Consider the following 27,260-nt stretch of genomic DNA (forward strand, 5'->3'; position numbering starts at 1 on the left):
AATTTAAATAGACAGTTTAACTTTGCCCATTTGTGGAGGTAGAAGGTCCACAGGTGTTATACAGGCTTTTTGGATGTATCGATCAGATAGGATGAATTCTTCCTCATAAAAATTACAATTTGTTATATGGGGTAGCTCTTTGGGAGAGGAAGGATACCAAGGATAACTGTGATGATTAAGTAGCTATTGATAAAAACCTAAAGAAATGGATGAGACAAGGGGGAGAAGTGATGAGAGCTAGACCAGGAGAGAAGGGGAGAGATGTCAGAAATGTTTCTTTTTTTTTGGGGGGGGGAGAATCTATAAGATTTGGCAACTAGTCAGATATGGGGGGATTAGATAGAACAAAGAGCTGAGGATGATTTTAAGACTGAGTAACTGGACAACTGGAAGAATAATAAAGCATCAATAAAAAAAGAAATAAGTTAAACACTGTAAAAGATATGAGGAAAAAATAATGAGTTCTATACTATAGTACCAGGATGATTAATGGGAAAAAAATTTACCTTTGGGAACCTAATCCATTAATTAGTTCATACTTATGAACTTTAGTGGGTGCCATAGTGAAAATTTTAATTAGTAAGGTGATGCTGTTGTGGTGGGGCCAAGGAAAAACTGATCAACTCATTCTAATTTTGCAAAGTAAGTCACTCTTCATTAAGATCTGTCATCTTAGAACTTTTTGTGACCTCTGAAATTTGTCTCTCCCACTACAGAAGTTCCAGATAAACATATACTGATCACTCTATATAGAGTGAAAAAGGTCTGAATCTGTAATCATAATTTCAGTTACCAAGTGTTTTTTTTTGTTTTTTGCAAGACAATGGGGGTTAAATGACTAGTTCAAGATCACATAGTATTAAGTGTCTGAGGCCTGATTTGAACTCAGGTCCTCCTGACTCCAGGGCTGGTGCTCTATTTACTGTATTACCTAGCTACCCCTAAGTGTTAAATTTAATAACTGTAAAACCAGTAAGCAAATACGTTAGAGATGATATGAGATGACTTCAAAGGGCAACACCCCACTATATTTAAATAAAAGTAGAAAGTTATATGAGCTATCAGCTACAATTGCTGTATTAGATGCTGTTGCTTAACTTTTTTTGGTAAGGTTATTTATTTATGAGGTATGTTTTTTAAATTGAGAAGTGATTGATATCTTTAATGAAAATCTACCACATTTTCTCTTCAGAACTGAGACAGTATGAATATTCATGCCATCCAACAAGTTAACCAACACAGGAGAGATTCTCAACAATGATAGATAGCTCAAGTGTGGTGCTGCCTGAAAACAGTGTGATTTATAGACTCATACTGTATAAGTTCTCCTGTTTCTTCTTGGCCATGAATCTATTATTGGTAGTAAATAATTTAGCTACCATGTAGATCGAAGCATGAGTTTGGTGCCTTCTCCATAACATTTCACATTTCCTGTAGTCTTCTCAGCATGCTCCCTTTTCTTCCCTTGTTTCCCCAATTTTCCAGAACCCCTTTATATATCATTTTCCCATTAGAATGTAAGCACCTTGAGAGAAGAAATTGTTTTGTTTGCTTTTATTGTCTTATATAAGTACTTAATGTTTCTTTCTCCCTCTATCTCTCTCCCTCCCTTTCCCTCTATCTCTTTTCTTCCCTCTCTGTTATCTTTACCTACTTTCTCTTTGCTCTCTCCCTTTTTTCTCCCTCCCTTCCTGTCTTTCTCTACTCTTCTCACTCATCTCTCCCCCTCTTTCTCTCTCTCCATCTCTTCTTTCTTTCTTTCCCCGCCTTTCATCTTTCTTCCTCTTCTCACCTTTCTGCTGTTTCTCTCCCTTCCCTAATTCCCTCCTCCTTCCTTTTCTTGCCTTCTCTATCTCTATTCTATTCTCTCTCTCTCTCTCTCTCTCTCCCCTCTCCCCCTTCTTTTCCTCTCCCTACTTTCTCTCTCCTTGTCTGTCTTACACACACACACACACACACACACACACACACACCTCTTACTCATTCTGCTGGCCCAGAAAAGGAAAAAAACATGAAGACATGTATAGGAGCTAAATCAATGCAATAGAAAGACAATTAAAATGTGGAGGGGGAGAAGGAAGGTAGCAGTAATTCATATCAGGGTATTCTTTCCAGCAACCTTCCTGCTTAGTGGAGTAGCCCTGCTACTAGGCTCTCTTCTCAGGGTTCTCATGGGAACTAGACCCCTCTCACCTGTTAAACAACTGTCTCCACTCTGGCGCTCTCCAGATTCTTCAACTTTCAACCCCCCCCCCCCATCCCAACTTTTAAACTTTAAACCCAACATTAACACATTACTAATCCATAGTTCTTGGGCAGTTGGTCATGATCATTCCAAAACTTTGAATGGAAACAGAGAATGTGAGGAGTATGGAAGTGATTGCAGCTGCCTTGGAAAGACTTTAATTATACACCAACCAAAAAGTATGTAGTATTCAAAAGCAAGGTCTGGGCAGAGGCAACAAATATCAAAATATCAGGCAACCCATTTCCCCATTAATTCTAATTTTAAAAATATTCAAATTAAAAGCAGAAAAACAGAATGTTTCTATGTGAAGGCATTATCATTGTTATATTATGATTATTTAAAATGTTTCTCACATACCTGATTTCATTTGATCCTCACAATAGTTATCTCCACACAAATTCTATACAATGCAGGTATCATCAGCCCTGTGTGACAGAGAAGGACACCTGGACACAGAGAGACCAACTTACCCCGAGGTCACTCAGTTTGGCCTTGGACTGGAATACAATCCAGGGCCTCTAAGTCCAGGACTTTTTCCTTGAAACCACTCTATCTTCCCTTGTAATAAATGGCATGATTCAATATAAAGAAAAGTATTTCAATGTGATGTCAAAAATAGACACAGTTTCTAAGTTGAGTGAAATTAGTTTTAAGTAGTTTTTCTGGAAAGTCAGGGTCTTCAAAAATTTTTTTAATTTACATGTGAATAATATAAATTTATATATACTTGCTTGTGTAACATTTTTATGTTAAGAGTGAAAAACAGAAATTCAAATGATGTCCATATTTATCACAAAACAACATAAAAAGAATTTACTGAAAATAATCAACATTTGTAACCATAGATAAATGTGTCCCATATAGGGTTGATTATGAAAGACAAACCAAACCACCTGAATGAGGTCACTATGAAAATTCTGAAAAAAAAAAAACCCCAAACAAAACCAAAACCCCCAAAACAGCACAACAAAACAAAAACCTCCCAAAAGAAAGATAAAGCATGAAGCCTACAGAACTTCTTGTTGTTTGGTTGTTTAATTCATGTCCAACTCTTGAGGTTTTCTTGGCAGAGATACTGGAGTAGTTGCCATTTCCTTCTCAAGCTCATTTTACAGATGAGGAAACTTGAGACAAACAGGGTTAACTGACTTGTCCAGATACAGCAAGTGCCTGAGGTCACATTTGGACTCAGATCTTCAAATTCTAGAATTGGCACTCTATCCATTGTGCCCCTTATAGGACTAGAGAGAAAGTAAAAATGATAGGGAACCTGGAAAATGAAATTCTAGAAAACAAAAATCACATTTAATACATGATATTATAAAAAAATGGAAAAGAACACTATTTGCATAACATCTCACCTGTAGTTTCTGAGTCAAGGAGTCCCTCTGTTCCTGCAGTTCTCTGGCATTATCAATTTCTTGTTTCAATTTTTCTATTTCCTAGAAAAGGCAGAATACCAAGTGTCTTAAACTGTATTGAAGAATTATCGAGGAAAGAAGTAACCTTATTGTATCCTGAAAATACCACCCTCAGGCTTAAGAAAATAAAATTTCAACGGACATTTAGGGAGAGTTCCTCCTTGCACATCTATTTCTAACCCAGTGAGATCTTTAATAACAATGGGGGAGGCCTTCATCTCCCTTGGAAGGCTTCATTTCAATTGCACCAAGAGCCAAGGCACTGGTTCTGCTGACCTCCTGGGGGTGCTTCCTGTCTTCTGATGATCAGTCTTTCTTCAGGGATGATGGGATCCTGCAGCTGGCAACGATCAGCACCCTTTGAGAATGTTTTAGCCTCATGACTGTGTTTATTATCTAATGATTCCCTTTGCTCCTATGGATACTCTTATAGCAGATACAATGGATAGAGTTTTAGAATGATGACAGTCTCATGATAAGAGTATATTAAAGATGATGATGATGAAGATGATGATAATGATGCTGTTTGTCTTTTGTTCTTTTTTTTTTTGCAAGACAATGGGGTTAAGTGACTTGCCCAAGATCACATAGCTAGGTAAATATTAAGTGTCTAAGGCCGGATATAAACTCAGGTCCTCCTGACTCCAGGAATAGTGCTCTCTATTCACTGCACCACCTAGCTGCCCATTGTCATTTTGCTCTTGATAAAGACCATGATATCAGGGAGGTGATGCCACAATATGCAAGTGAATTGGATTTGAGTGAGGGGACGCTGTGCTAAGTCACCAGCCTCACTTTCTCCTCCAGCATCATCTTGATCAGTGGCCAGATATGGATCAGGATGACTGGAGATGACTCTGGATGCTAGTCAGTCAAAGTTAAGTGACTTGCCCAAGGTCATATACTTAGTGTTAAGTGTCTGGGCTGAGATTTGAACTCAGGATCAAAATTTATGTGTAAGGTCTATCTTACAAAAATGTTTTACTAAAGTAAGAAACCTTATTTTCCACAGGTGCAGCATTACATTTCACAGTGAAACACATTTTACGCATATGTTAATGATATTATGTTAGAGAGTGAACATTAACAAATACCTCCTCCTTCTTTTTCAGCGTTTCCTCTAGTTCTTGTATTGTTTGATTTAACTCGGCCTTGTGGGTATGGACTGCATTCGCTTGGCTGCTCACACACTCCAGCTCAGTCACCTAAGAAGGGAATGAGTCCCCAGCAAATGAAATGGTAGTATCAAAAGGATCCCTGACAATGACATGTTAAATACCAAATTGATTATAATTTTGAATTGCTCCATAAAAAGGAATTTAAAAAAATAATGTCTGAATACAAGAGGGAAGAGCTGCTAGTATTTTTCCATCCTAATTGTCTTGTTTTTATTTTATACACAAAAGTCTCTGGTACAGTTTGGGGGCTTTAATAGCTAAATAACAGACATTTACATAATGCTTTAAGATTTATACCTTACAAATATTACCTCATCTGATCTTTACAATGATGCTGGCAAAGCAGATGTTATTATTATTTCTATTTTGAGGTTGAGGAATCCGAGGCTGAAAGAGGTGAAAAGACTTGTCCAAAGTCACAGAGCTGAGTATACTTATTTGCACATATTTTTATGTGTTTCTTTGCCTCCTCTTATAGAACATAAATTCTATTAGGAGAGGGATAGAGACTGGAATAAACACACACACACACACACACACCAAAGTGTTTGATAAATACATGATAACTGAATGACTATGTAACAGACACAGATGTAGCATTTTAGGGTAGGAAATATGTACAAAGTGACAGGTGGAAAATCCCATATTAAAAGTCTCTTTTTAAATTTTTCTTATGAAAATAGATTTTAAAAAAATGATGTGGCTATCTGTTTTCCCCCTCCCCAACTTCTGATTTCTAGATTCTGAAACTAAGAAGCCTGGCTTCTCCAAACAGTGATATTTTTTTTTCAAAATTTAAGATGATCCAGAAAAAAAAAGGTGAATTTAAAATACAAGTATAATCATATTTAATTACAATGTAATTAAATTTATGTAGTCCTTTTTATCTTGAAATGCACCAAAGAGGTGCTCACTTGCTCATTACATAGGGAAGAAAAAAAGATACTGCCTTTGGTACCCCCCCAATACAAAGAAAATTTAATTTAAGTATGTACAGATAATATATAATGGTCACAACATTAAAATATGTACAACCCTCATCACAGTGTCTTCAAAAGTCAGTTTGCAACAAATCTTTGTTGAAATACAAAGTAAAATCAAAGAAATAGGCTCAAAACCTTATTGTTGTTGTTCAAACTCCCCCAAATAAGAAAAAAACCATGAAGTTATAGAAACTGTTCAGTCATTTCAGTTGTACCTGACTTTTGTGACCTCATATAAGGTTTTCTAGGCAAAGATAATGAAGTGGTTTGCCATTTCCTTTTCCAGCTCCAGTTTGCTGAGACAATCAAGGTTAAGTGACTTCCCCAGGGTGACACAGCTAGTGTCTGAGCTTGCATTTATACCCAAGAAGATCAGTCTTCCTGACTCTAGACCCAGCATTCAATCCACTTCACCACCTCCTTACTCACAAAGCATTGGTTATTTTTTGGACATTACTTCTTCCATACTATATTCAGCTTGTCTCAAGTTCAATTGCTCTTTTCATCTAAAATGTCTCTTTCCCATTGCCACCACACTGGTACAGGACCATATCAACTCATGACTGGGGTTTTTTTTTTTGTATTAACAAACTCTCCTAGTTGGCTTCATTTTTCTACTTTTGACTCATAAAACCATGCTACACACCATTATTAGATGAAACTTATTTTAGATCTGAAAGACAATGCAGTGTGGCAGAGAAAATGCTAGGCTTGGAGTCAGGTAAAACCTGGGTTCAACTAAATCTCTAATGCTTACTCTCTGGCAAGTTATTTAATCTTAAAAAATCTCAAGCAATTACCTGGAATTTATCTAAGTAAATTCTAACCAGGCTTAAAACCATCCTGGCAGAAGAAATTCCTATATCCAGTTTTTCACACTGATGAAATTACAAATGATCATAATAATGATAAATTATATTTGTATAGCATTTTAGATTGTACAAAGCATTTAACACATGCTTTCATTTGATCCTCACAAAAATTATCTCAGGTAGGTGTTATTATTAAGTTCATTTTATAGATGAGAAAACTGAGACTCAGTAAGGTTAAATGGTTTACATATAACAGAGGAGCCTTCACATACTCATATACTTGCTAAGTCACTCCTCTGTGTGAACTTTCAAAGATTGCCTTGCTTAGTTCAAGGTTTTCTGTCATCATTCCAGAATATTTGAGCCATTATTTTGTGGGGGGAATATTCTTGTATTAAATTGTTAGGCAGCTAGCCTGAAGTCAGGAAAACCTGAATTCAAATCTGGCCTCAGATTACTCACATTGTGATCCTGGACAAGTCACTTAACCCTATTTGCCTTAACCCATTAAAGAAGGAAATCGCAAACCACTCCAGAATCTTTGTCAAGGAAACTGTATGATCTGTATGGTCCATGGAGTCATGAAGATGGACAAAACTGAAAAGCAACAAAATTGAATTGTGCTACATTCCTACTGAAATGAACCTCTGATGGTTCCAAGATTCCTACCATATAAAATCCTATACTACAGATTTTAGAAAATCAGATTTTTAAAACTATAGGAAAAGATAGATATGGCCTCCTGGATAAGAAATAACACTGAAGGGTAATAGGGAATTCTAAAATTTCTGACCATAAAATAAATATTTAAAAGGGGGGGGGACAATCAAAGAAATTCATGTTGCTACAGAGATCATATAAAGTGATATTTAACAAGAATATTCACAAAATATATAAAGTGACACAAATGAGTAAGTACAAATACAAGAAAACAAAAAAGTGACTCAAATATTCTGGAGCAGTGTTATGAAGCCTTAACTTCTAGACTGAACCAGTTTTTTTTGCTTTGCTTCATTTTAATGCTAAAAAGGATTTAATTTAAAAAATTTTAATATATGTTTGGAGTATGAGGATAAACAAGGAAGGAAGAGAACCATTTGGAGAAGACAGTGTATTAGTAAAAGAGAATAAAGAACAAAACTACTCAGTTCTTATTTTGCTTCAGTCTTCTCCACTAGAAAAGAACAAATTTTGAACTAGAAAAGAACAAACATAATGAAGGAAATGAATCTCAAGATAGGAAAAATAGAACATAGTTATTTAAATAAAGTCAAATATTAAAGGCCAGGGGAATTAAATTCCAGATTATTAAAGAAAAAAATCCCAAATTCATAGATGAGACAGAAATCAACACACTGGAAATTTTTGAGGACAGATGCAATGTAAAAACTTTGGATATAGACTAATAATAGTCTAGTTTTTGAAAAAGGGAACTTAAGAAACTATTGACTAATTTTGATACTAATTGATAGGACATTCTTTTTTTTTGTTGTTGTTTTGGGGGTTTTTTAGGTTTGTTTTTTTTTTTGCAAGCAAACGGGGTTAAGTGGCTTGCCCAAAGCCAAACGGCTAGGTAATTATTAAGTGTCTGAGCCCAGATTTGAACCTGGTACTCCTGACTCCAGGACTGGTGCTTTATCCACTACGCCACCTAGCCGCCCCTTGATAGGAAATTCTAAAACAGATTAATAAATAGTATATGAGCTCTTAGAAAAGAAAGTTGAATACTAAAAATTAGCATTCATTTACAAAGAATAAGTCATCCCAAATTAATTTCATTTCCTTTTTTTTTTGACAGGCAGATCAGTAATGCTCCATAGGCATATTACCACTCAGTTTTAAAAAGACATCTTACAGGAGCACTGGCCCTGGATTCAGGAGGACCTGAGTTCAAATCCCACCTCAGGCACTTAATAATTATCTGGCTGTGTGACCTCAGGCAAGTCACCCAAGTCCATTTGCCTTGCCAAAAAACCCCCCAAAACAAAACAATAAAGATATCTGACAAAGTCTGTTAGGGTATCATTGTAAATGAAAGGAAGAAATATGCGTTGAATAATGGTACATTTAAGTGGCTTTACAGTTGGCTGAAAAACTAACCAAAGCTTTCATTCAAACCTATCAGATTGTCAAAGATACAAGAGAAGAAAATGGCGATTGGAGGAGCTCTGGAAAGATAGGCACATTAAGGCACTGTTAGTAGGGCTAGAAATGAAGCTAACCATTCTGGGAAACATTTTAGAACTACACCTCAAAAGTCACTAAATTGTGCATAACCTTAGACTCAAGGATACCCCCCCCCTTCTAGGCATATTTCTCCAACTCAGAATCAAAAAATATTTATACAAACTCTTTCTTTCTTTCTTTTTTTTTTTTTTAAAGATTTTTCAAGGCAATGGGGTTAAGTGGCTTGCCCAAGGCCACACGGCTAGGTAATTATCAAGTGTCTGAGGTAGGATTTGAACCCAGGTACTCCTGACTCCAAGGCCGGTGCTCTATTCACTGTGCCACCTAGCCGCCCCAAACTCTTTCTATTATAGCAGAGAACTAGAAATAAAGTAGGTGTCTATCAGTTAGGGAATAGTTTAACAAATTATAATCAATGAATGTAATGGAGTATTATTGCTATGTAAGAATGTTGGGAAGACCTGATCCAGGGTAAAAGCAGAGCCAGTAGAGCAAATTATACAATGACTAAAAAAAGTAAAAGGAAAAAATTCAATGACCAATCTTGGCTTCAAAAGATTGATAAATAAATATGCTTCCCACCTCTTGGCAGAGGTTCAGATTAGAGATTAAGAATAAAATATACATTTTCAGACTGCTTTGCTTCACTGTACTTATTCATTATGTGAGGGTCTTTATCTGGTGGGTAGTGATAATGTTACAAAAGAAGAGGAAAAAGAAAAGATCACTCTAAAAATAACAGAAAAAAGGGACATTCAGAAGGGATATAAACAAGCAAATTGATGGTTTTAGTTTAAATTAATACTTCCCAAACTGTATGTAATATAAATTGATTCATATATAATACTCTTTTTTTGTTGTTGTTTGTATTGTCTACATACAATTTAATGCTGGCAAAGTGAAACACAGAACTCCAAGCTTATCAGTTTATTAACAGAATGGAAGCACATGTTAATAAAGAGGGTCAAATAGGGTCAGTTAGGTCAATGATACCAGGAGAGAGGTGCAGTTCCTTTTTATACATAGGAAAAAGAGCAGAACTGGGTAGGTGAGGAAAATAATGCCACTGATTATAGAGTTGGTTGCATCATTAGAATGAAGACAATGCAATTGGTTGGAAATTGAGAATGAAGGGTTAGCTCAGACTATTAATAATTACCTAACTGTGTAACCTTGGGCAAGTCACTTAACCCCACTGCCTTGCCAGAAAAAAAAAAATCGAGAATGAAGGGTTAGGAATAATCCCTTCCTTCCTTCCAGTGATTAAGAAATGTTCACTGTTTGTGACCACTGCAAGGTTACAGAGAGATGACCAGACTTTACTGAGTAACAAAACCAAACATCCTTTAAGGATAGACTGATGGCATAAAGAAGCTGGTCTAGAGGTATCAGAAGATTTTTTAAATTAAGAGTTCAGTAGTGACTAAGAAGAGAACTGGATTTCCAAAAAAAACTCATTTTTCAGGCCAGCTGAGTTTCTGAACTAAGTTCAAAGACAAATGACTTGGGCAAGTATGGAACAAAATAACTATAAATAGGATTAATTAAAAAAATAGAAACTGACCATTTTTTGCTGGTCTAACTTTATAATGAAAAATACTTATTTTTTTCAAAACATAAGCAAAGATTAATAAAGTCCAAATTGTTTTTCAACTTAGATGAAGCCATGCTTATTCACAGATAATAAAACTAGGAGTTATATAAGAAGAGTTATATATCTTCAACTGGATAAAAAAACCTTATAGATTGGAATAATGGTCCAAAACTATAAAAGATAGTTAACAAGGATAACTATAAAGGCATTCATTTAGGTTCAAAAAATCAGTTACATAGCATAGAGGATCCTTGGAAAGAATTCATGGTGAAACATTTTGGGAAGTTTTGTTGAAAGTGTGAAGCAAGAGGTCCATTGTGCTAAAATAATTTAGAATCATCTTTAGTCCGATTATATTTGGAACACTGTTTTAGATTTTAGATGACACAATTCTAAAATGACACAAAAAAGTGTGCAGAAGAGGCTGATCAGGATTGGCCAGATACAAATATTAATGGCTCAGTAATGGAAAAGAAGACTTTAGGAGAAATATGATCATTGTCTTCAAATATCTGAAGGGCTATTATAGCAAAGAGGAATTAAGTTAATTCTACAAGATTCCTTAAGACAGAACTGAGACTAAGAATGCATAAAAAAGGCAAGGGGCAGCTAGGTGGCACAGTGAACAGACAGGTCCTGGAGCCAGTAGTACCTGAGTTCAAATCTGGCCTCATACACTTAATAATTACCTAGCGATGTGGCCTTGGGCAAGCCACTTAACCCTAGTTGCCTCATCTGTTAAATGAGCAGAAGAAGGACATAGCAAACCATTCCAATATCTATGCCAAGAAAACCCCAAATGGAATTATAAAGAGCTGGACATGACTGAAAAATGACTGAACAACAACAACTTATTTTTAAGTTCAAAATTTTAAAAATTTAAACTTATTCTGGAGAACAATACAGAAGGCATAAAAATTTTCTAAATTAGCAAGGGGATACCTACCAATGTCCAGCTCTATAATTCCCTACCCATCTCCCTATATTATCCAATGCAGACTTTGTTCTGAGAATCCACAGGTGTTCCTCCTCTCAGAAGATACTATAATTTCTGAGGATCCAGAGCCTTTCCTTCTACACATTCTGTCCTCAATATTCAATACCAACTATGATACACTCAATGACTAAATCACTGTCCATCTATCTGCCCTTTTCTCTTCTGCATCGTTCTACTTTACTCTTCTGCTCTACTCTTTCAATAATTGTTTCACACTGTCACGTACATACCAAGGGACCAGATCCACTGTCAAATCACATTCATCAATGTCAAATAATTATGTTCTTTTATATACTGGGAACTAAATAATAATAATAATAATAATAATAATAATAACAACAACAACAACAACAACAACAACAATAATGATAGGGCCCTGTCTTCTGCAGGCTATTTGACTTCCACCATGATTTTCCTCTTTAATATTTTATAACTAAATAATTTAGTGGCAATCATATACTAACTTGTATTCTTACTAAGATCCTATGTATTGTCTTGCTTCTCAACAATATTTATGAATTCCTTGATGGTAAAGATTCTATCTTAGACTTCTTTAATAGAATGCCCTACCCCTAGGAAAACACTGTAATACACTGTTTGATTAATCTATAGAGTGAATTCAATCAATCAATAAGCATTTATTAATCAACTATTAGGTGATTGGTGCAGCACTGTGTTAGCTAGGGATACAAAATCAATACCATTCTTTGTTTAAGAAGTTTACAATGTCTTGGGAGCTATCATTTAGTAGGTCTCTTGTAAGAACATTTATTAAGGCTTTCTTTTTTCCTTTTCCGCTACCCGTTTTCTATCTCTTTCCCTCTTGGTCCCTTTTCTCTCTCTTGTTCTTTTTTTTTTTTCTGATTTCTTTCTCATCTCTCTCTTGCCATCCTGGTCCTTTAGGATTTCTCACACCTTATTTTGATGCTAAAACTACCTCATTCCCATTTTATATAAGGTTTTGACTCCTAAAAGTCCCCCCGCCCCATTTCACTTGGGACATTTTATTTTTGTAGTTGATTACCAGTAGGTAATTAAGAATGGGCTACGTGGAGAGATTTCCATATCTAATTTATTGTTTTATTTTGGACACTTTTTCACAGAATAATCCCAAAGAAGCTGGACATCAATATTTGTCAACATATATAATACACACACACACACACACACACACACACTAGAACAATCAAATCAAAGAACAATTTTCTTTAAATAATTTAAGACACATAATCCTAGTTGTATGTTTTGACACCTGCAAAATATTCCCCAAAGGCTTAGCAGCATTATCTATGTTCAACTTTCCTATGACCAAGGCAACTTACTGGGGTTTTACATTCTTAGGTCTATCAGAACTGACCGTACCCGCTTGTGTAGGCGTTCGGCTTCCTCCTGATAGGCAGCAAGTTGCTGTTTCCATTGTTTGACATTGGCAGTGGACTCCAACAGCGCTGCTGTGAGCTTGGCATTGTTACCTTTAAGTGTGGCCAGTTCAGCTTCCCAGTGTTTGCTGATGGCTGAGCTAAAAAAAAAGAGAACGCCAACCATTACAATATGACAGACTACTATCACCCTTTGGGGAATCAGGGGTAGTATTCAAGAGCACAACTATTGAATTTAATGAACAATTCAAATAATTCTAGGAGCATTAAAAGAAACAAACAAAAACAAAAAAAATCATTCCATTGAAATGTCTCTAGGGAAGAAAATGACTGGGTTAACAAACAATTAAATAACTTCCAGTACAAATTCCCAAAGTAGTCAACTCTAGGGACTATTTTGTTTTTTAGTTGAGTGGCTCCCATCTCTATTTATGCAGTTATTGAGACTTACAGGAGTGTTTATGTGATTACCTTCAGGGACTAAATATTATATCTTAAAAATCACTTAAAAACAGAACTGTGCAGTGGCTTGTATTCCTTAAAAGATATGAAGCCTGAGTTTACTCAGTAAAAGTGACAATTTATTTTAAACTCATGCTTAGATATCCAAATACAAAATCAGTGGTTTGGATGGCTTGTGATATATGTCATTTACTCTTTTGATGCTTTGTTCCATTTTTCTTTTTAGTCTTTAAAATGTTTTAAATACCAAATTTTATCTCAAAAGACTGGTTTCTAATTGGGTGACACTGTAGAATTAGAGACTGATTCTAATGATCTACATTTCAAAGGTAATTTTGAGTTTTGTTTTTCTTCTTTGAATTTAACCTCACACTGGTCAAGGAATATTTCTTCAAGAACAGCAACAAAGAACATTCTCTATAACAATTCCATTTGTTGTGGAGAGCTTCCTCCTGAGAATTTGCTTCTTAATTTCACCATGAAGAAAGAATTAGTTCATTAAAGGAAATGAGTTTATTTTTCTTCCTTATCACTGAGAAGTCTGCTTCAATTGCAGGATTTCTGCTAATTTTTTCCTACTTAATTAGTGATGCTTCAAGATTTTCACTTGAATCATTTCCCTTAATTTTGATAAGCCATTTACACCACAGGACAGGTGCCCTGAGAGCTCTCCCTTTTGCAACTTGGTTCATATTAGCAGTATTTCTAAAACTGATTCCTTAGTAAATTTTAAAAATGAAAGAAACCACAGGAGTAGATTAAAGATAAATAAAACTGTGATTTTAACATCAAATTTTCTACCTTTGAGGACAGAGCTCCTCTTTTTATTTCTTTCTCTTGATTTCTCAGACAAAATCAAGAGAATCAAAAGATAGAAAAATTATTCTTGCTCTTATTCTTACTGCTAGTTTTTCTCAGTTCATCAGTTAATATAATAAAGGGAGAAAAATTTATAAAAATTGTCCAAGTCTTGATACTTAGGACTACTTTTCATTCAGGAGCATAGATGATAGTAAACATACTTTATGAAATTCCAACTACAGAGACCTAAAACTAAAAATTAAGTGAAAATCAAATGATCAACAAATATTTATCAAGTGTCAATTATGTGCCCAACATTATGTACAAAGAGAAAAGAGGCAAGTCCCTGCTCTCAAGGAACTTACATTCTACTAAAAAAGATAATAGTTAAGTTAAATACCTGGGTAATTCACAACTTCAATTAATACAATAATATATGCTCTATGTGTATAATGTTTTGGTATACTCCAGTTTTTCAATTATCAAAAAGTAAAAATTAAAATGAATTTTAATTGAAAGGCTTAATTCATTATTAATTTGCTTTAATAACCTAACAAAGAGAGAGAGGCAATATAGCATTGTGAATAGAGAACAGGTCTTGGAGCCTGGAAAAGATGTAGGTTCAAGTTCTACTCTTGACACATCCTGGCTGTGTAATCCTAGACAAATTGCTTAACTTTTCAGTGCTCTAGGCACTCACTGAGACTATATTTTATAGAGAAGAGGCCAGTATGTTTTAATAGATGGTATTTTCTCATCTGGCAGTTCCCAATTACAGTGACATCATAGGTCCAGTCTCTAGATCAACTAACAAAAAAGATTTAGTGACCCATCATTTTTTAAAAATCTGTCTAATCTTCTCCAGGAGGTACAAAGTATAAACACATAAATAAATCTGGCATTTTCTCATATTATTCATTCAACATAAATATTCTCTTATCCTTGACAAATGGTTATCAGAATAACTGGTTAACATCCAAACAGAAACAGTTATAAGATACTCAATAATTAATCTTTAAAAAAAAATACATTAGGTTGCAAAGGCTGAGTCTCTACTCATATTATAGTTTACAGCTTCTTTGCTATGATTTCAGAAAGCTTACTAGTATCCCTATCCCCTTAACTCCCAATCATCCTTCTCCATATCCTTGCTGATACCTGAACTTCTTTTAAAGGTAGGCAAAGTTCGTCATTTCAAAATGATCAAGAAAACTACAATGCTATTACTCTAACAAATTTATATTAAGATAAATGACATCAGATTCTTTCCTGAGAGTAGGTTTTGATAAGGGAGTGATGTAAGAAAGTTTAAGAGCATTGGGTAAATGGAGTTGACTAAAGAAACAAGGGAGGCTGAGTATTGAAAGGAAAGACCTATAGGCACTGAAATCAAACTCTAACAACTTCACAATATGCCTGTTTGGATAGGTGAACGCTTCAGCTAAAGTTGCTCTTAGGTGGTAAACACCTAAAATATTTTCAAAAGGAAAAAAACCCTAGGTATGTAATCATAGGTGACAAGATTATATACAGGTCATATTAAGGAAGTGGGACTTCTTTTGTAGATAAAGGATATTGATGGGGAAGGGGGAGCTAAATTGCTTTAAATTCTAATTAAAGGAGTGTAGACTTGATCTAACATCACAAGAGGAGGGTCACTGAAGATTCCTGAGACAAAAGTGGTACTTAAAACCCATAACCCAGGCCTGATCATGATGACTTCCTAAAACTGGCTGGTTCCAATGAGATCAGAGAATTTTCTAACACCAGAAAAGGGGAAAGAGTGGGAGGAATCAAAGATGACTCCAAAATTTCAAGCCTTGGAGACTGGTGTCATAAACAGAAATGGAATAATTTTGTGCCAAGAAGTAACTGAGGTATAGGAAGAAAATTATTATAGTCCAATGTCATTTTTTTACTAAGTAATTTTTTTCTTGTATTTATTTCTTGTATTTATTTCCTGTGCCTGATCTTCCTGAGCTAACAGATGATGGAAATTATAACCAAAGGGCAGAGAAGTTAAGTGACTTTATTTAAGGTTACTTAGCTAGCTAGTGGCAGAAATGAGATGAGGACAAAGGATGTATCCTGTCTTCAAATTTAATTCTCATTTCTACCAGTGTGCTAAATCACATGGACCATATTTATTCACTAGCTCAGAAGTCCTTAACCTTTTTTATGTCATGGACCCATTTTCAGAAGAATGTTTTTAAATAACTGAAAGAAATGATAAATTTTAGTTAGAGGTTAATGTGGGGGGGGAGATATAATTTTTGTCCTACCCACATTCATAGACCTCCTGAAATCCATATATAGAAGTCCTTCAGGACTCCCAGATTAAGAAAATCTGTTCTTGATGAAGCTAAATTTTTTTCACATCTAATTGTTTTTCTCTTACAGAGATAAATTCATTTTAAATGGAACCTTCAATCAATCAATGAAAAAAACACTCTAAAATGACATTAGAAACCTTATCCAACAAATTTAATAATTCATCATATAATCTCAACTCTTTCAAACCAGTACCATGAGAATAAGAATGACTGTGTGTAGATATATATGTCATATATTATATATCTACACATACATATATGTATGTATGATATAGTCTTCTTTTAAAAGTTACATAAACATAAAATAAGGTTTTCATTTTCTAAATCAGGACCAGAGACAGAAATAATTGAGACTTCTTTAATATGTTATTTCTGAGGATTTTATTATATAGTCAAAACAAGACTTCTTTAGGGAATATGAACTCATCCTATAGGTTTAATTTGTCATTAAAGGAGTGTGATCTTGGACAATACTATGAACTTACCTGGGGCCTCAGTGTGCTCCTCTGAAAGATGGGACTATTAATAATAGGTAGCACTATCTAGTGCTTATCTCATTTTAACCTCATAACTCTGGGAGGGTCAAGCTAGCTAATTAGCATGCTAATTATTAAATTCATTTTACAGATAAGAAAATGAAGGCAAAGAGAGAAGTTAAATGTCTTGCTCAGTCATTTGTTCATTGTTCATTGTTCAGTCATTTTAGTCATGTCCAATACTTTGCGATCCCATTTGGGGTTTTCTTGGCAAAGATATTAACAGTGGTTTGCCATTACTTTTACAGCTCATTTGACAGATGAGGAAACTGAGGCAAACAGGTTTAAGTGACTTGCCCAAGGTTATATAATATCTGAAGTCAAATTTAATAATAAGTGTCTGAGGTCAGATTTAAAATCAGGAAGATGAGACTTCTTGACTCCAGGCCCAGCACTCTAGCCACAGAACCACCTAGCTGCTAGTTAACTGGCTAATTATTATCCTCATTTTATAGGAGAAGAAATGGAGACAAGAGGTTAAGTGACTTGCTCAGTCATTTATAAGCTGAGCCTTAAGGTTCCCTCCAGCTCAGAAAATCTGTTACTCTATAACTTTGATGCTGTGTTGATGAAATCAAGTACTCGTGTGGATAAAATCTGAACAACAACCAGTTAGCAACAATTTTTCGCCTCTCCTAATGTAGAACATTGCATGCAACATAAAGTAAATATTCATGCTCTCCAGAAGTTTGGTCTTGATTTCTGAATTAGAGGAAACCAAGCTCTTCAAATTTAAGTCCTGTTGACTTGCCCATTCTTAATATTTTACTTTACATGTACATTCCAGTCAAGTCAACCTCCTTCTGGTGTTCCTCTTATTCTCCCCAAAATGATTCTTATTTGCTTGCTCTGAATCTTCAGCCTAACAACATCCTCATCCCATCCACTCACACTCCACTGCATCCTTCATTTTATCTCAGTTCAAGTTGCTTCTCCAACCAGCATTTTCTATCTAACTCCATAATTCCTGAACCAACTCTTCCTCTTCTCTTCAATAATCATCCAGAATTAATTTATCTATTCCTACTGATCACACTGGTCTTTCTTACCACCCCCCATCAGAGTTCAAATTGGGGAGTTAGGTGGGACAGTGGAAAGAGCACTAGCCCTGGAGTCAGGAGGACGTGAATTCAAATCCAGACTCAGACACTTAATACTTAGCTGAGTGATCTTGGGCAAATCACTTAACCCCATTACCATGCCAAAATAAAACAAAACAAAACAGAGTTTAGGCTGCTTTGATCATAGCCTATCCTTTAATATGTAATTCCAAATGGCAAGCACAATGTCTTAAAACCTACAAATATATACTTCCTTGTTGAATGACTAAAGGATAGAAAAAAGTATTGAGAAATTAAAAGTGCTTACTGAAAAATGAAGGCAAAAACCCCCTATAATTAACAGGAATTTCATTATTGCCAAGTTTTAAACATTGGTCAAGGACTATGGCAAATGACAAAATGTCAATATTTTTTCATTCTTAAATGAGGGATGCCATACTAGGCTTACTTGGTTTCTTGACTTGTTTCATAAGATAATAAATAGGTATTTCATCTATAAAATGTTGTAGAACTAAGACTTGTAGAATCTACAAAAGACCGTTCTGCAAAAAGTTAGTTATTCCTGACTAGGATCTTTTATTTGGATGCATTTTACAAATTAATAGGTATGGTAGGAATACTTTTTATTTGAGTGGTCTAAGTAAATAATGTTAACATCTATCAAAATATTTCAGGCCACTGAATCTGCTACATGACACCCATTCAACTAAAGGATAGGCTGATATATTTTCTCTCACATGTGCAGAACTTTTAATCTTGAAATTTGGAACAGAATTTAAGAATCCCAGATGGTTTAGCTCAAGACACAAGAATGATAAAATCCTGCTACTGGCTTCTTTATATTTCAATTTAAAAACTCTAAAATTATAGCAAAATGACAAACTATTCTCTATATACCACTGTTCCACTTGAATTTCCTGTTAACTGTGAACAAAGCTTCTAATAAAGCAAATTCTTTACTCACTCCTAAGTCTTTGGAAATCTGGAATTATACTAAAAAAAAATCTGGAGACTCAAAATGCCCATATTTCTTGAACCAGGGATCCCAGGAATTTATATATGCCAATGATGTTAACAACAGAAAGGTCTCATATATTCCAAAATGTTAATATTGGCACTTTTTTGATAGAAAATCAGGTGGATATTTACTGACTGGTAAATGGATAAACAAATTGTGGCACACAGAAGTAGTAGATATTAATAATGCATGCTAAGAAATGATAAATATGAAGAATTCAGAGAAACATGGAAGATGAACTGAGATGGGTTGAAGTTGTCATAAGCTTGAAAACAATATATACAACAACAAAATAAATGGAAAGAACAAAAACAAAACTTGAAATGCTACAAAATAAGAAAGACCAAACCTGAACTACATCTTCCTCCCTTTTTTGCAGAGATGTGGGATTATGGGTGAGAAACACTGCATATATTGTCAGATCCAGTTGATGGGTTAGTTAATTTTGTTGGACTTTCTGGTTTGTTTTTTAAATTATAAGGAATGGCTTACTAGAAGGATTTGCATGAACTGATACTGAGCAAGATGAGCAGAACCAGAAGAACATTGTACACCCTATAACATCAACATGCAAGTGATGGTCAACCTTAATGGACTTGCTCATTCCATCAGTGCAACAATCAGGCACAATTTTGGGGTATCTGCGATGGAGAATACCATCTGTATCCAGAGAAAGAATTGTGGAGTTTGAACAGAGACCAAAGACTATTACCTTTAATTAAAAAAAAAACACGTTACTTTATTATGTAATTTTGCTATCTCTTATACTTTTTTTTTCCCTTAAGGATTTGATTTCTCTCTCATCACATTCAATTTAGATCACTGTATACCATGGAAACAATGTAATGACTAACAGACTGCCTTCTGTGGGATTGGGGGAAGGGAAGCAAAATAATTGTAAAATTCAAAATAAATAAAATCTTTTTTTATAAACAAAAAATAAGGAATGGCTTACTTGGTTCATGGGCATATTTATTCAAAAAGGACAGTGACATAAATGTGAAATATGTCAACAAAATTAAAAACATGTATATACAAACACGGTATCTCAAAAGTCAATACAATTTTAAGTTTGAAAGATCTTATGTTTATATGCACATATATATTCATATATACATGTATATACCCACATACAGAGATATCAATATAAGTAATGCTATGTTTATATCTATATGAACAATATCCATATGGGAATCAGGAGTCAGATTTACCTTGCCTGGATAAAGTAATTACTTGTTCTCTATACTTTTCATTTTTGTCAACATGCAAAAGGATTTGTCCAGATTAAAGGGCTAATAATTAGTATTTATATTATGTCTTCTATACAGACAATATGCAAAGCACTTTAGAAATATTATTTCATGCAAAGTAAAATGTACCATGTACAAAGTAACAACAATATTGTAGAATAATCAGTTGAGAATTACTTAGCTTTTCTCAGCAATAATGTGATCTAAAACAACTCTGAAGGGCTTATAATAAAAGAATGCTAATAACCATCCCCAAAGTAAGAGCTGATAGTGTTTGAATACAGATGACTATTTCTTAACCTTATTTTTCATGAGGCTTCTTTCTTTGGGGGGGGGAGAAGCTATGTTTTCTTTCATAACATCATTATGAAAATGTTTTACATGACTACATATTTATAACATCAAATTGTTTACTTTCTCACTGAGAAGAAGTGGGGCTATAGGACAGGAGAGAATTTGGAACTCAAAACTTTTAAAAACAAGTGTTAAAAATTGTTTTTACAAGTAACCAAGGAAAAATAAAATACTAAATAACAAGAACAACAAAGAAATATCATCTCATTTGATCCTTACAAGAACCCTAGAAGGCAGATGTTATTTATTATTCCCATATAACAGTTGACAAAACTGAAGCAGACAGAGCATAAGTGAATTGTCCAAGATTACACAGCTTCTAAGTGTCTAAGGACTGATTTGAACTCAGGTCTCACTCTAGGATCAGAGTTCTTTCACTGTATCCTTCATGCCTCCTACTTGCTTACTAGCATGTTGAAGAGGTGTGGAATAACAAAGATAAAGGAACACAAGTAATTCAGGAGCTTTTGGAAATAGTGACAAAGGTTATAGAAGGAAGACAGAAAAGTGGATCCTAGACAGAAAGAAATTTAACACAGAGTCAATATCATTCCACAAGTATATTCTCAGCTAGGCTGGGGGGAGGTTAGGTGGCGCAGTGGATAGAGCACCGGCCCTGGAGTCAGGAGAACCTGAGTTCAAATCTGACCTCAGACACTTAATTAATTACCTAGCTGTGTGGCCTTGGGCAAGCCACTTAACCCCATTTGCCTTGCAAAAACCTAAAAAGATAAAATAAAATAAAAATAAATGCTCAACTAGTCTTTTATAAAAGTCATTTCAAATACCCATTCATTACCAAGATCACATAAAGTTCAGTGAGAATAAGAAATAGGTAGAGTTCAATGGGCTTCATGACCTTTTCAGTGTGCCAACTCCAAAAACAGAATTGCCTGAATTTCAAGACAGTAATCTACAAAGCAACTAGAATCATTGTTTTCTTATATAACACGTATCTGAGCCTAGAAATTAAAGATGATTTCCTAATTCATAGCTCTCAAGAGTGATGAAATCACAAGTCCACTTCCTGACTCTCAAATACATATGCTACAAGAATATAGCTTCATACATTTTAAAACTCGAGGAGAAAAGAGGGTAGAGAAGAGATGGGGTGAGATGGGGGGGGGGGGAGAGAATATGAAACTCAAAATTGAAAAGAAAAGGTTGAAAATTTGTGTTTGCATTAATTGAGAAAAAGAAAAAACCTAAATGGTAAATTAAAAAGACGGAAAAATAAAAAACAAAAACCCTATAAGATAAAAGGTTGATTAAGGAGTTGATAAATTCATGATTTCCTAATTCAGGTTGTTTTGTTATTCCTCTTAGGTTAAAAATTTGCCTTCCTTCTCTTTAAGACTCTTTAAGACTGACCTTAAAATATTAATTCCAAAGTACTGTCTTAAGTAAACACAGCTTCCTATCCTCTGGCTAAGACTTATTTCTTCAATGATGTTGCTATCTGCTTTTATAGTATATGGTACAAAATACAACTGGGAGAATAAAATGTTTTTGATCCTCTGTAGACTTTTCTTTTATTTATTTTTCATTTTCTATGTAGCTTCTTAGTATTTTTCCTTTATTCCTGAGGTATAAAAACTGTTCCTGTTAGCATATCTATCACAATTTCACTTCATAGTAGATTTCAAAGAAGCAGCCTTGAGGCACTGTTTCCCCCATCTGAGTTCTCTGAAGTGATCATCCTTATGTTCAGAACACCTTAGTTCATTCTTTCTACAAAATCAGTTTTCTATTCTTTCATTAGGAACCTTAAAACACTTCCTTTGGAGATTTTTTTTTTAGTGTTTGTAACTTATGTACTAAGGAACATATTTCTATAAAACACTAAAGTTTTAATTTGGTAACTAAGATTTCTTGAAAGTCTTAATTTCAAGGTCATTTTTTAAAAAGTTGAGAAGAGATTGAATTCTATTATGTTCCCTTTTAAAACTGGGAGAGTCAATCTTTTCAATTCCTTTAGAGGTTAAGATATTTTACTTTGCTACAAATGCTTTCATCGAAGTCCATGGGGATTGTTCAACTGGAGGGATACACAGTGAGTCAGAAGGAATCAGGAAATGCCACCATGATCTCACGGTTGAATACTGGGATTAGGACAGAAGGAACAGAGCATCTGTTCTTATTATTTGGTATAGTTCCCTTTCAAAAATGGCCAACTGGTTTCCTGTTGGTTTTAGATGTAGAAGCAAGCTGAGGAAGCTTAAATTGTTCCAAAAACATCATTTAGAAGGCACTTTTAATCAAATATGTAATTTTAGAGTTCTTTTTCCTTTAGCTCCAGGTCTCTTTGGAAGTTCTTGCTGCTTCACTAAATTATTTAAAATCATGGAAAAAAAGAACTCAAGAGAATATACAACTAAAGCTAGGCATCTTATATGAGAGAAAAATAAACATTCAGTGCATATAAAAATATTTAACATGAAAGGAGAAAATTTTTATTCTAATTAGTTATATGAGGATAAGATTTTGTTTTGTTCAGAGTTATGTATCAATCAACCTTATTACAGCTCCTACTTGAAAAGGTTACAAAGACCAAACCAAAGGGAGTGTTGATATATGATCTTTCTGTTTGCAGATGGTGTACTCAATGCAGCTTCTGAAGCTGAGACGCAAAAAAGTATGGATCAATTTTCTGCTGCTGGTGCTCATTTTGGTCTATTAATTAACACCAAGAAAACACAGGTGCTCCATCAGCCAGCACCACACCATCCATATGGAAAACCATCAATTACAGTAAATGCAAAAGTTTTAATTCCTGTGGTCAAGTTCACTTACCTTGGCAGTGTCCTATCCAAGGAGGTACACAATGAGGTTGACACTCGCATTGCCAGAGCTAGCTCAGTATTTGGGAGACTCCAAAAGAAAGAATGGGAGAGAAGAGGTATTAGACTGACTACCAAACTGAAGGACTACAGAGCCATTGTGCTGACCTCATTGCTATGTCTCTGAAACGTGGATGGTCTACAAGCACCATGCCAGGAAAATGAATCACTTCCATTTAAATTGTCTTAGGAAGATTCTGTAGATCACCTGGCAGGAGAAGACACCAGGCACTGAGGTCCCTTCTCGAGCTAAACTTCCAAGCTGTTAAATGTTACTACAGAGAGTACAGCTACAATGGGCTGACCACATTGTTAGAATGCCAGGTGTAAGCTTGCCAAAAAGACTATTCTATGGAGAACTCACACACAGCAAGTGCTTACTGGGTGTCAGAAGTAATACTAGAATAGCCTGAATGTCCTTTAAGAACTTTGGAATTCATTGAGCAGCATGGGAGACACTGGCACAGACTCACCCAGCTCTGTTGCTAAATTCCATGAGGAAGGCAGAATTGAAGCAGCTCAAAGGAAATGCAACATGCAAGTTTAGAATACCCACCACCCCAGGTGTTCACATGAGTCCAAGTTGTTGTGGAGCATTCACTCCAAGCTCTTAGCAGTCTGATCAGCCACAGCTGGACACATCATAACTCATTTCTAATATAGTGATCTTATTTTGGTCTTCTTTGATAACGAAGGACAAGAACTAATCGACTAATCAACATGCCTAATGCTAATAAAGTTTTAAAGTACATCTGCTCTACCCAGTGACATGGCAGAAATAACTTTAATACCTATCTTCACCACAGGTTCTTGGAGTAATTAATCTGGGTAACAGTAATTTCTTTTCTGGAGTTAAGTGACTTGCCCAGGTAATTATTAAGTGTCTGAGGTCAAATTTGAACTCAGATCCTACTGGTGCCAGAGCTCTAACCATTGTCCCACCCAGCTGCCCCCTAGTAATTTCTTTTGTAGGTAAAACATGAATTGCTTTGAATTATCATTCTAAATGTAGAAATTAATACGAAATTGAAAAAATGAATAGACTACATTGAGTCTATTGGTAAGAGTAATACTAAAGCCATGACCCAGAATTTTTAAGTTCCTTATGTGACAACTCAAAATGCATAAGCTTATTTGGTTAAATAAAACAACTTAAATGTCTTATTTTTGTTCTCTTTCTCTTTGTATCTCTTTATAGCTGATAAATAAGTATGGCTACAATTGAATTAGAGAGATATGCTGCCTTCACAAATATTATTTGTCATTGACTTGTGATTTTTATCTTTAAAAGGAACTTATAAGTGTGGGCTCCTTCCCCTAAAAGGATGGGGTGGGTAACTTATCAGTAATTTAGTCACATAGAGTTGTCTGGATCAGACAGAGGATAAAGGACTAGCTAAAGCTCTCAGAGAAAGTATATGTCAAAGGGACAATTTGAATCTAAGACAAGGCTGGCTCTCTAACCACCCTGAAACCCTGTTGCTCATTTTTTATTAAATTATAATCTGAATTAGTAAATTTATGATAATAATCTATACTACACAAAAATGACAGACTAAAAGTAAAGAGTATGTAAATAGCTTCTAAAAATGAAGAGTACATTTAACTAAGAGTTTCAAAAACAACTAGGTGATGCAGAGTATAAAGTGCTAGTCTTGGAGTCAGGAAGACTAAGTACAAACCTGACCTCTGGCAGAAACTGTGAGACCCTTGGCTAATCCCTTTAACTTCTCTCAGTCTTAGTTTTCTCATCTATAAAATGGAGATGGCAATAACTATGATCATCTCCCTAATTGTTGTGATGATTAAATGATTTACATATTTAAAAGCATTGCAAACCTTTCAAGGCTAGTTATTACTGATCATTATATAATTACAGTTTTATATTAAGGACATATAAAAAGATTTTTTTTCTTAACAAAACAAAGAATTGACATTTTTCTGACTTTTGATTTTTAAATTAAATTTATTACATTTTATTTCAATCTATTTCGCCCAAATTGTCTGTCTTATGATTTGAAATAAAACCAAAGTTCTTTCTTTAAATACTTTAAACTATTTGTTCTGAATACAGGTTTTGTTAGTCAGTCAGAGCAAGATAAGGTATATGCTCACAAGATAAGATTTTTGTCATCAGGTTTTCAAGTTGATTTTTTTTAATGGGGGATGGAGAGAAAAGAAGGGAGCTATAGAGAATGAGGGAGAGAGGAAGGGGAAAAGAAGGAGAGAACAGAAAGGAGAGAGAGAGAGAGAGAGAGAGAGAGAGAGAGAGAGAGAGAGAGAGAGAGAGAGAGAGAGAGAGAGAATGAACTAGAACTACACAAAACTGGAATAAAAAAAACCAATGTTTTGCCTATAAACCATAAATTCATCCTTTAATGCATGAAACTCCCTTTCTGGTTCAGGAAGGAACACCACACCATCTTGAAGTCAAACAGAAAGATTGACCTTCCACTAGTTTCTGAGCCTCCAAGGTGCTTAAATATCTCTACTAGAGCTTCATTTTTATATGTTGAAGAGGAGAACATAGAAAACAATCTGCCTTAGCAGAGGGCTAGGAGATGCCTGGAGTCATGTTCTCAAAGTGGCCCAGTGGTTGAGGAGTGGCCTATTGGCAGATATGGAAGCCCATTCTCCTTTTCCTCCCACGGCTCTCCAAAAGGGATTATTTTTGCCATCTTCCAACAGGCTATTCTTCCTCAGAATTATTAGTGTGGGGGCGGCTGGGTGGCACCGTGGATAGAGCACTGGCCTTGGAGTCAGGAGTACCTGAGTTCAAATCTGGCCTCAGACACTTAATGACCTCATTGCATTGCAAAAACTAAAAAAAGAAAAAGATGTGGGACAGGAGGAAGAGCAGAGGGGGAGTGGGGTTGGGGTAGGTGGGGAGAATTCAGTAATCTCTTTCTGTCTGAAATGCTCTAATCACTTTATTGATGTAATTAAAAATTGTAATCCATTTCAGATCTCCAGTATTCCCAAGAAAAGGGCAGAGCACAAAGAATTTCTGTGGCATTCTTATAATAAAAGAGAAGGGGGCAGAAAAGAGGAATATCCTTTACCTAGTATCACATTCTTTATTTAGTCTCATGGACAACATTCTAAAAATCAATATTTGTGCTATTTTCATCTCACATAAAAACTGAAAATTGAAGAACAAAACAAACAAGGCTTTTCTGAGAGATTTATTCATAACATTATATTAAGTTATACTACTAGAGGGAAAAGATTTCTGGAAAAACAGTTGGTTGGGTTTTTTTTTAATATACCAAATGAAATAATTACATTTCTCTTGATTCCCAGGGGCCTCTGAATGTAATCTTTGCAGACAGTGTATCAATTACCCTCAGATCTGTTTTTTTCCATTACTGAGTATTGTAAGTAATTTATTCAAAGACACAAAGGAGTATTTCAACCTGTCCATACATTAACTCAATTCAATGCTAGAGGCTACAAATGAATGGGAATTTCCTTCAAAAACGGGTCATTGAAGGAAAATTAATCCTGAAATCTCTAAATCTTTGTAGGAAGTTTGGAGATATGATTTCATCAATGTGGGGAATGACTTGCAGGGAAATTGTCTATTGAATGAGATAGAAAATTCTTCAGTAACTTACCAGCATACTGACAGGTTCAATGACTTGTCTGTGGTCATCTACCTAGGTTGTGTTGAAGGAAGTACACAAATTTCCTGGCTCCAGCTTTGGCCTCTATCTATGACAAATTCACAACGTAATATTTTGTCTAAGCTATTATATTAAAATATAGAGTGAAGGAAGTTCTCTTAACAGAACCACTTGTCTTAC

At 34.9% G+C, this 27,260-nt stretch overlaps 1 protein-coding gene across 4 annotated transcripts in view; it reads right to left on the reverse strand.

Moving 5' to 3' along the window:
- Positions 1-2,273: 2,273 nt before the first annotated feature.
- Positions 2,274-27,260, reverse strand: part of HOMER1 (homer scaffold protein 1) — a 147,543-nt gene continuing 122,556 nt past the window's right edge. The window contains exons 7-10 of one of the 4 annotated variants that reach the window (XM_074201365.1): positions 23,408-23,485; positions 12,783-12,939; positions 4,764-4,874; positions 2,274-3,690 (exon numbers count right to left, since the gene is read on the reverse strand). In XM_074201365.1, coding sequence (XP_074057466.1) covers positions 3,490-3,690; positions 4,764-4,874; positions 12,783-12,939; positions 23,408-23,485 — 547 coding nt within the window. In that variant the 3' untranslated portion in view covers positions 2,274-3,489. The remainder of the gene's footprint in view (positions 3,691-4,763; positions 4,875-12,782; positions 12,940-23,407; positions 23,486-27,260) is intronic. The other 3 variants (XM_074201368.1, XM_074201366.1, XM_074201369.1) reach the window with 3 other exon arrangements.

This window comes from Macrotis lagotis, chromosome X (assembly GCF_037893015.1).
Source record: "Macrotis lagotis isolate mMagLag1 chromosome X, bilby.v1.9.chrom.fasta, whole genome shotgun sequence".
In the NCBI taxonomy this organism is placed as follows: Eukaryota; Metazoa; Chordata; class Mammalia; order Peramelemorphia; family Peramelidae; genus Macrotis; species Macrotis lagotis.